Source organism: Cebus imitator, unplaced genomic scaffold (assembly GCF_001604975.1).
Source record: "Cebus imitator isolate Cc_AM_T3 unplaced genomic scaffold, Cebus_imitator-1.0 Scaffold111, whole genome shotgun sequence".
Taxonomy (NCBI): Eukaryota; Metazoa; Chordata; class Mammalia; order Primates; family Cebidae; genus Cebus; species Cebus imitator.
The window spans coordinates 729,808-740,338 of NW_016107426.1; the positions used below are offsets into that span (position 1 = coordinate 729,808).

Here is a 10,531-nt window from a genome sequence, read left to right on the forward strand (position 1 = left end):
AAAAAAAAAAAAAAAATGTGCACATGAAAGTTCACAGCAGCATTATTAATAGCTGAAGAATGGAAACAACTCAAATGTCCACCAACTGAATGACTGAATAAACAAATGTAACACATCCATATACTGGAATATCATTTGGCCATGAAAAGAAACGGAAGTACTGATGATACATACTACAACATGACTGAACCTTAAAAACACTATGCTAACTGAAAGAAACAGGCACAAAAGGCTACATATTACGTGACTTGATGTACACGAAATCTCCAGAACAGGAAAGTACCTTGAGAAAGCAGACTGATGGCTGAAGGGAAGGTGGGAATGGGGAGTGACTGCTAATGGGAATGGGGTTTCTTTTTGGGATAATGAAGAGGCTCTGGGATTAGATGACAAAGATAGTTGCACAACCTTTTAAATATAATAAAAACCACTGAATATACTTTGACTTTCTACCTTTATTTATTCTTTTTAGAGAGATACGGGGTCTCACTATGTTGCTCAGGCTGGCCTAGACTCAGTCCTCTGACCTTGGCCTCCCAAGTGGTAGGATTACAAGTGTTGAGCCACCACACTCAGCTGATTATACATTTTACATCAACGATCCCCAACCTTTTTGGCACCAAGGACCAGTTTTGTGGAAGACAATTTTTCCACAGACTAGTCATGATGGTTATGCGATGATTCAAGTGCATTACATTTATTCCGTACTTTATTTCTATTATTATTACATCACAATATATAATGAAGTAATTATACAACTTGTCATAATGTAGAATCAGTGGGGGCCCTGAGCTCGTTTTCCTGCAACTAGAAGGTCCTGTCTGAGTGTGATGGGAGACAGGGACAGATCATCAGGCATTAGATTCTCATAAAGAGTGTGCAACCTAGATCCCAGCCTGGCTAACATGGTGAAACCCTGTCTCTACCAAAAATACAAAAGTTAGCCAGGCGTGGTAGCACGTGCCTGCAATCCCAGCTACTTGGGAGGCTAAGGCAGGGGAATCACTTGAACCCGGGAAGCAGAGGTTTCAGTGAGTCAAGATCACGTCACTGCACTCCAGCCTATGTGACAGAGCGAGACTCTGTCTCAAACAAACCAACCAACCAACCCCACAAATGAAGCTTTACTCATTCCACTGCTGCTCACCTCCTGCTGTGCAGCCCAGTTTTGCTACCAGTCCTTCACCCAGGGTTGGGGACCCCTGCTTTAAATGGTGAATTTTATATGTGAATTATATCTTAATTTTTAAAAAGGCAGATGCACTGATTTAGAAAGCACTACTTGGTTCAATGACCTCAGGTTATTTTCCTCCTCAGCCCGAGAAAGGTAGTACAACCCCTTTTTTCTCTTTTCCTATAGAGGATTCACTATACCACTTGGGGTCTAACAGCTACTCACAGATCCCCTGTTTCTAGGTGGGCCAATTCACCCCTCCACAGCTTCTTTATCTGAAGGGGCTCCATATTGACCCACACCCGGCTAGTCCAGACACTGACAAGCATGTACATCCAACAGCATCCAAAGAACTGGGCTCAAACATTCCTTACCTCAGGTTCTCTGGGAACCAGGCAGTTCCAAAGATCAACCTGTTGGCCTCACACAGTGGCTATCATTTCTTTTCCTATGCAGTATCCACCAAACTAATTAAGGACTGGGTCCACAGCTACCTGGAATCAAGAAGAAACCCAGAGAGACTGTCCATCTTCCATCCTCCCACTGGTACAGACAGAAAGTTCGAAACTAATACAGGTAAACAGAAAGAATAGCGCAAATTCACAACGAGGGAGGCAAAGGCCCTTACAATTGCTAACCACAAAAAAAGTTATTATTTCTCTGTACTATCCCTGCAGATGAGAATATCTAACCTCCCCTGCGGGTAACTTTTAGAAATCTGACTCTGTACATTGTTGGAGGACATTTAAATTGTTATACAACTTCTTTTAAGACAACTTTGCAATACACAAAATTTTAAATGTACATATTCTTTGACCCAGCAATTCTATTTCCAGTAATTTATCCTGAAAATATACTTGTACAAGGTACAGAGATCTCTATATAAGGCAATTCGCTGCAGTAATATTTATAGCAGAAGACTGAAAACAACTTAAATATCTATTAATAAAAGATCTGTTAAATAATATTCATGCACAAGGAATACTATAATGCCATCAAAAAGAATATGCTGGCCAGGCACAGTGGTTCACACCTGTAATCCCGGCACTTTGGGAGGCCAAAGCGGGAGGATCACTTGAGTCCAGGAGTTCAAGACCAGCCTTGGGAGGCTGAGGCTACAATGAGCCATGATCATGCCACTGCACTCCAGTCTGAGTGACGAGTGAGATGCTGTCATAAAACAAAAAAAAAGCCTGGAGTGCTGGTAATTTCCATTTCTCAGTTTGGGGGCTAGTTACATGGATGAGCTCAGCTTGTGAAAGTTAACTAGTTGAGTTGTACATGTGACATAACGTTCACATTCTTCTCTTATGTATATTATACCTCAATAAAATATTTAAAAGAATGTAACAGACCTACTTGTATTGATATAGAGTGTTCTTCAAAATATTAAGTGAAAAAAATCATGGTGCGGACAGTATGTATTGCATGTTACTATTTTTGTGTTAAACCACAGACAGATATAAATGCCTATACATAAATAGATGCTTTGGAAGAACACGTAAGTAACTAAAGATGCAATGGTTATTACGGGAGAGGAAGGTGTAGAACTGGAAGTTCAAAGTGAGAGAAAGACTGATTTTTCAATTTATGTATCCTTTTTTTCCAATTTTAATCTGTTACCATGCATATTTATTCATTTTACAATGACAAAATCTAATCTAGGCAGTCAAAAAGGGCTCCCTTTTCTCCCTGGGTACCAGGCTGCTACTTTGGAGCAATTTGCTGCAATTTGTGGTGTGAATCAGCACCCAGATACTTGATAGGGGGAGGCAGTGTGGTTTATCAGAAAGGAAATCAGTGGTGGTTTGCTATTGTAGAAAGTGAAAGGACATAATAAAAAGCGTATTATTTGAAATATGAAGTGGGTTTGATTCCTAAATCCATCTGTTTCTAGCTGTGTAATCTCAGTTATTTAACCTCTCTATGCCCCATCTGAAAAATGAGCATACCACTAACAGGGTTCTTACAATGATTAATAATAACATGAACACATGTAAAGCAACCAGCATAATACTTGAAACATGGTTGGCCCTCAAGGATTAATTTTGCTATTCTTCTCCAAAAATAAGTTGTCTGCAGACTGGGAAGTCAGGAGTTAAAAAACAACAGTGATTCGAAGGTAAAGATGGGCTACAAAACCAAGGAAAACACTGCCTCACCAGCAACATCAAGAGTAGGTAAGGGGACCTTAGTCTGGGAAGACAGCTCAAAACCTTGAAAAGGCACAAGGAGAGAGAAAACTGAAATGAAAAAGAGTAAGCCTGGTAGAAACAGAATAGCAAAGAAAAAAGAACAGACTTCAGAAGTTGGGGCAAGCGGTCAAAGACTGGGGAGTATAGTGACTAAACTTTGGAGCTGACAAAAAATACACTGATCGAGGAATTAGGGCACAGTTTTCTTGAGATCTCTCTCCCTACCTTTTCTGTTCTCTCTTTGTGATCAAAAATAATAATTAAGCCGATTCTTTCCCATGGCTTTACCTGAATCTCAATACAGTAAGGTCAGCATTCTCTTGAACTAACAGGAAAACTTGGCAAGGGCCTCAAAGACAACCCTGAAAGCTAGAAAGGTAGGAGAAAATATTCTCTCTGGGCGTTGCCTGGGGACTTCCAGGACAGGCTTAAAAGGCTGACAGACCAAGGCAATAGAACAGAAAACTAGCTGACACATGAAAGCATCAAGGATGACAAATCTAACTTTGAAGAATGCCACCTCATACTCCCCACTTGCCCCACAAATACCCAGTGAGCTGATAAAAAAACTTTTTCAGAGCAATATGAAGCCTACGGAGATTATTTCTGTGTAAAAAAAATTAAGACCAAGAAAATCCCCTATCAAACAAACAAAAAAGGATTAAAACAAGTTTTCTAGCATATCTTTAAAAAAGGATTCCCATGGACAGATTGAGACAGAACAGTCAAAAATTGGAGACTTCAAACCTGGCATCAGCTGTAAGAAAGATTTACTGTTGTTTTGAGATGGAGTCTCACTCTCTTCCCCAGGCTGGAGTGCAATGGTATGATCTTGGTTCACTGTAACCTCTGACTCCCAGGTTGAAGCGGATTATCCTGCCTCAGCCTCCTGAGTAGCTGGGATTACAGGCATGTGCCACCACATCCAGCTAATTTTGTATTTTTAGTAGAGATGGGATTTCACACATTAGCCAGGCTGGTCTCCAACTCCTGACCTCAGGTGATCCATCCACCTCGGCCTCCCAAAGTGCTGGGATTACAGGCGTGAACCACAGCACCTGGCTAGAAAGGGAGGTTTTTTACCTCACCATCAGATGCCAGCTTACCAATAAAATAAATTACAGGTATACCTTACAATCTGACTGTTCTTATCTACACCTAGAAACCAAAGAGACACGGATAAATTTGACATACGCCTCGTTATCCGAAACTCAGAAACTATGTATATTTGGAATAACTCTTTACTGTCTGAACTTACTGTATCCAAAATCTTTCCATCCAAATTCAGGAGCTCAACAGATTCAACGTCAAGGAATACTTAAGTGAAGCATTTGCTGTAGTAGTGAGAAATCTAAGTTCTAGAGCTTTCATGCTGCCATTGTCTAGGAATGACTACTATAAAGCAGAGAAGCACACTGGTCTCACAAAGCTTTAAAAACTCTCTCAGTCACACTTGTCAAGTTCTTTCAAAACATAAAATGAAAAAAACCCCACCACGTTCAGAAAACATCTCTAATCCAAAAAGAAAGAAAGTGGGATGGAGTGGACCTGTCATCCCACAAATCTATCATTGAGTAAAATCAGGAGCTGAGCCAACTTCACTGTGCAGTCTATAAGAAGCAATCAGGAATACTCAGCAAAGAAAGCTGGACTAATTGGCACCTCAGAAAGAAGACAAGACATAGGAAATCAACAGTTCATTCTTGAGAATCTCAGATGCAGTTAATTGACTAGCACCACTTACAGATATTGTAAAGCTAGAATCGTTATTACTAGAATTATTATTTCCTAAAAGAAAAGTGTGAGGTGACACTAAATAGTTCAAAGAGCATTTCCTGAGGTTACAGTCACTTGGATAAGCTAACAATAAAGATTTAAGACCTGCAGCATGACCATACACATTTATGTTATTCCAAGCAGCTTAGATTCAAGTTGCAAGATAGATCACAAACATTTCTCTCTACTGCTATGCTCTTCAAGCCAAACGACTGATTTGATTTCAAAAATGAAAAAGACTAGGAAGAAAGAATTCTGATTTTTAATTACCTCCAGCTTCTCTGAATAAACTATTCATCAGCATGAGAAAAGGTTTTAAACTCTGACCCTAGGCTTCTTCATATGTTAAATGGCTTAAAATGACAACCACCTTCAAAGAATGTGAGGTATCAACTAATTGTAAAAGCAAAATCTTGCCACCCTAAAGAAATCTTAATTTCATTACTTTCTTTCTTTTTTTAAATAGAATCTTGCTCTGTCATCCAGTCTGGAATGCAGAGGCGCAATCTCAGCTCACAGCAACCTCTGCCTTCTGGGTTCAAGTGATTCTCCTGCCTCAGCCTCCCTAGTAGCCGGTATTACAGGCGTGCAGCACCACGCCCAGCTAATTTTTTTAATTTTTAGTACAAACTGGTTTCACCATGTTGGCCAGGCTGGTCTCGACCTCTTGACTTCAGGTGATCCACCCGCTGTGGCCTCCCAAAGGGCTGGGATTGCAGGCGTGAGCCACTGTACTCAGCCTCGTTACTTTCATAAAACAAGTAAACAAAATACATTAATCTAGTGGAAACAGACATGCTACTAAAGAACTATCTTTGAAGTAATCATTTTAAGATGTTGCTGACCTATCAATTCTACGGTCTCAGGCATGGCAACATTGAAAAATCTCAATCCCTTGGTTAAGATTCCATTCACCATTCATTCACGCAACAGATTATGGTGCCCTTACTGTGTACATGATATATGCTAGGTGCTATAACAAAATTTAAAATCTCATTGTTGTCCTCCAGATGCTTACATTGCCCTCAAGGATGTTACATATACAATTACATAAGGCACATTGCATTATCAATGATAAAAACTGCTATGAGTTCAGAAAAAAAAACAAGCACTTCCTAAAGGAAGCAACGTCTGAACCATAAGCCTGAAAGCTGGATCAGGTTCCAATAAAGTCAGAAAAATTAAGGCTTCCAGAGAAAAGAAACAGCTCGAATACAGAAAGACAGGCATCCTTTCTCCACTTCTGTTAAGTACAGAAAATTAAGAGCACCAAATAAGTCTAATCAAATTTGAAAAGAAATATTTTGCAATTCTCTAGAAATAATTTTTTTCTTATGTACACAATCGTTAAAAAACTTAAAAAACAAATTTATTTTTTTTTGAGTCTCACTCTGTCAGCCAGGTTGGAGTGCAATGGTGCGACCACAGCTCACTGCAACCTCTACCTCCCAGGCTCAAGTAATTCTCCCCTTCAACCTGCCAAGTGGCTGGGAACACAGCGGTGCAACACCATACCTAGCTAATTTTTTGTATTTTTGGTAGAGATGGGGTTTTGTCATGTTGCCTGGGCGGGCCTCGAACTCCTGAGCTCAAGGGATCCACTCACCTCGACCTCCCAAAGTGCTGGGATTACAGGTGTGAGCCACTGTTCCTAGCACAAATCTATTTTCAAGTTTCTCAAATAACTAAGTCCATAAAATATTGCAGAGGTGTTACCTTGAAGAGCCAGAACTGTCTTTCCATAATAATTCATAAAGAAAAAAAAAGTTTCATGTTGACATGCATGTCATGCTTCCATTTAAACAGGGTTTTAAAAACAGCATGGTGGAGAAGAAAGAAAACTGGCTTTAGAATGAGACAGACTTAGGTTTTGAAACTCAGCTCTACTGCTTACTAGCAGTTTGACCTTCAAAAGTTCCTTCTCTGAAAGTCAGTTTCCTCATCTGTAAAAACGGAGACAGCTACTCTGTAAGCAACTCCGAGTAGGGACAGAATGTATATCAATGCTTATGTTAGTTTCTTTGATAAGGGAAGTAATCATTAATAATAAGCTGTTCCACAAGCTGGAATTCTACAACAAAACTAACCAATCAGTATCATACTCGATCAAAATGAGATCAGAGCATCGTGTAAACCTTCACACCTCACTACTTTATATGCTATTACATTCGCCTATAGGTACAGAGACTGTCTCCTAAACCACTGCTGAGCATGGAACAAAAGCCGTCGCCTGTGACATACTGTACCTTTTGATTTGATTTCTTTTCCCTTGAATGGTTAAAACGTGTAAGCTAACACAAACCTGTCACAGTCCGCTGGCCATCACTTAGGTTATTCCACCACTTGTTAATCTAAAACAGATGGAAAATTGCATATCACCATATGTGAGAAATTTCAGGCTACAAAAATGAAAAACCAGAAGAAAATGCCTTGCACATAAAGGAGGACTTTCTCTTCTGTAAAAATCACTGGTCGCCACAGACATAATAAATACGTACTAGAGTGGAAAAGGGATGTGTTGTCTTGTCAGGTAGCCCACATTCTCCACACAGAACCACTGGATAGCTCTGGGACCACAATTACTTCTAAACCTCAGTTTCCTGACACATTAAATGGGACAATAGATACCTAGGCAGTGTTGTCACGAGAAGTAACAATAATGTAAAGCACACTCACAGATACAGACAGGTACCAAGGATGTGATTATTCATACCAAGGTCCTATGTTTTAAAATTCTGAGAATAATGCCTACTAAACTGTACTTTTTTAAAGATCTAGTAATGGTACTGGAGTTTAGTAAAAAGAGGAGTGTCCTAATTTTTCAGGGATACATGTTGAAAATTTTATGGATGAAATATGTCTAGAATTTGCTTTACCATAATACAAGGGTGGAAATAGAAGGGAAAAAAGGGAAACAGATGAAAAACAAAATTGGCCCTTTGCTGGTAAACACTGAAGCTGGATGATAATGATTCATAATACTATTCTCTTTACTTTTGTATCTGCTTGAAATTTTCCACAATTAAAGTTTTAAAATAAAAAATATATTCTTTTTTTTTTTTTTTTTTTTGAGATGGAGTTTCACTCATGTTACCCAGGCTGGAGTGCAATGGCGCGATCTCGGCTCACCGCAACCTCCGCCTCCTGGGTTCAGGCAATTCTCCTGCCTCAGCCTCCTGAGTAGCTGGGATTACAGGCACACGCCACCATGCCCAGCTGATTTTTTGTATTTTTAGTAGAGACGGGGTTTCACCATGTTGACCAGGATGGTCTCGATCTCTTGACCTCGTGATCCACCCGCCTTGGCCTCCCAAAGTGCTGGGATTACAGGCTTGAGCCACCACGCCCGGCCATAAAAAAAATATATTCTAATGATGAAATCAAACCAAACTTTGTTCTTAAAAATAAAAATCCAAGGTAAAAGAAATTACAGATTAGTATGCATGATTCCATGTTTTCTTTTTAAGAGACAGGGTCCTCCTATGTTGCCAAGGCTGGTCTCGAACTCCTACGCCGAAGCAATCCTCACACCTTGGCCTTTCAAAGTGCTGGAATTATGGGTGTGAGCCACCACACCCGGCAGATTCCATTTCTAGAATTATAATTACACTGTGTATGAGCTCCCAGATCTTACTTCATAGAGAGTGGTACAAAAGGGGTTCCCAGGACTTTCACGTTTCCATGTTAAATTTACATGTTGTTTCAATCTTAACGGTAATAGGTTTTATACGTTAAACCTGTCATTAGTTTAATTCCATTATAAACAAATCAATCTTTAAATGAAGATTATGTATACTGTTTGTGTCATTTTTCACCACTCTCAAGAACCATCTGGGTATATCTGGATATCAAAACTTCATGTGCAGACATGTGCTGGAAACCTATAACTTTCTAAGAGTTCCAGGATAATGGAATAGGTCAGTTTTACTCTTCTCAAATGCACTGTACTGAATAAAAGTCTATTGCGAGTTATTGTCATTTTCACCTGCAAATATTATCCACTGTTCTTCTGGCATAAAGCCTCTCGAACACAGACAGGGTTCATGCTTCCTGAATGTGCCCATGCGCAAACAAGGAGGAGTGAATTCCTTTCCCTACTTAGAGAAAACTCAAACCATCATAGTAAAAAGAAAATGCAAGGCTTCCTTCCCAGGCTCTTGCTGGCGAGGACCACATTGCTCCCAGGAAAGGGAAAAGTAAAGAAGATATCAACCCACTCTCCAGATTGGAAGGGCAATTGTGTCATAAAAATCAAAAGTGCTTGAAACTACATAGGCCTGGAACCACATATTAACTACAGTCTCAGTGTTCAATATGTACTGGTAAGTAAAAGAAATAAAATATTTATATGTTTTATCTAAAAGCAAACATTTTTAAGAAATCAGTTAAGAAAGAAGTGGGCCATCAACTCACATATAAAGTAAATGAAAAGCTCTAAAAGCTCCATATTTTTTTTTCTTTGTATTTCATCTTGAGCACAGAGACACTCAACAGCTGGTATTTACCACAGGTGTGTAAATATCATGTCACTGACAAATGTCTAAAACTCCTCTTGGGGAGAGGCACGGTGGCTCACGCTTGCAGAATTCCAGCATTTTGGGAGGCCAAGGAGAAACGATCACTTGAGGCCAGGATTTTGCGACCAGCCTAGGCAACAAAGTGAGACTCCTATCTCCACAAAATATGAAATAATTGGCCCAGTGTGGTGGCACATGGCTGCAGTCCCAGCTACTTGGGAGACTGAGGCGAGAGGGCTATTCAAGCCCAGGAGTTTGAGGCTTCAGTGAGCTATGACTGCATTACTGCACTGAAGCCTAGGTGACAGAGTGAGACCCTGTCTCTTAGGAAAAAAAAAAAAAAAATCACTTGGTAACTCTCCCCCTGAGGCATGTGTATTTTGAAAAATTCTCTGCAGTTCAAATATGTACTCTAAAGCTGGGGTCTCCATGCCCCGGCTGCTGACCAGTAGTGGTCCATGGCCTGTTAGGAACCGGGCCACACATAGGGGATAAAATTACCACAGCTCTGGCTCCTGTCAGATCAGCAGCTACATTCGATGCTCATAGGAATGCAAACCCTACTGTGAGCTGCAATGTGAGGGATCTAGGCTGCACGCTCCTTGTCAGAATCTAGTGTCCGATGATCTGAGGTGGAACAGTTTAATCCCAAAACCATCTGCCCCCTGCAACCCCAACTGTGGAAAAACTGTATTGCATGAAACCAGTCCCTGGTGCCCAAAAGGTTGGGGACTGCTGCTCTAAAGTAATCCAGCAAGGTGATCCAGTACAAAAGTGGTCTTTAAACTTTAGTAGAGCCAAGACATCCTCTACACAGAAACGTTAACAACTATTAACATCAATTTTTTTTTTTTTTTTTTTTTTTGAGA

At 40.1% G+C, this 10,531-nt stretch overlaps 1 protein-coding gene across 1 annotated transcript in view; it reads right to left on the minus strand.

Annotated features, from left to right (window-relative positions):
* Nucleotides 1-10,531, minus strand: part of PARL (presenilin associated rhomboid like) — a 53,009-nt gene that overhangs the window by 24,438 nt on the left and 18,040 nt on the right. The window contains exon 3 of the mRNA XM_037741920.1: nucleotides 7,448-7,496. Within this exon, the coding sequence (XP_037597848.1) occupies nucleotides 7,448-7,496 (49 nt within the window). The remainder of the gene's footprint in view (nucleotides 1-7,447; nucleotides 7,497-10,531) is intronic.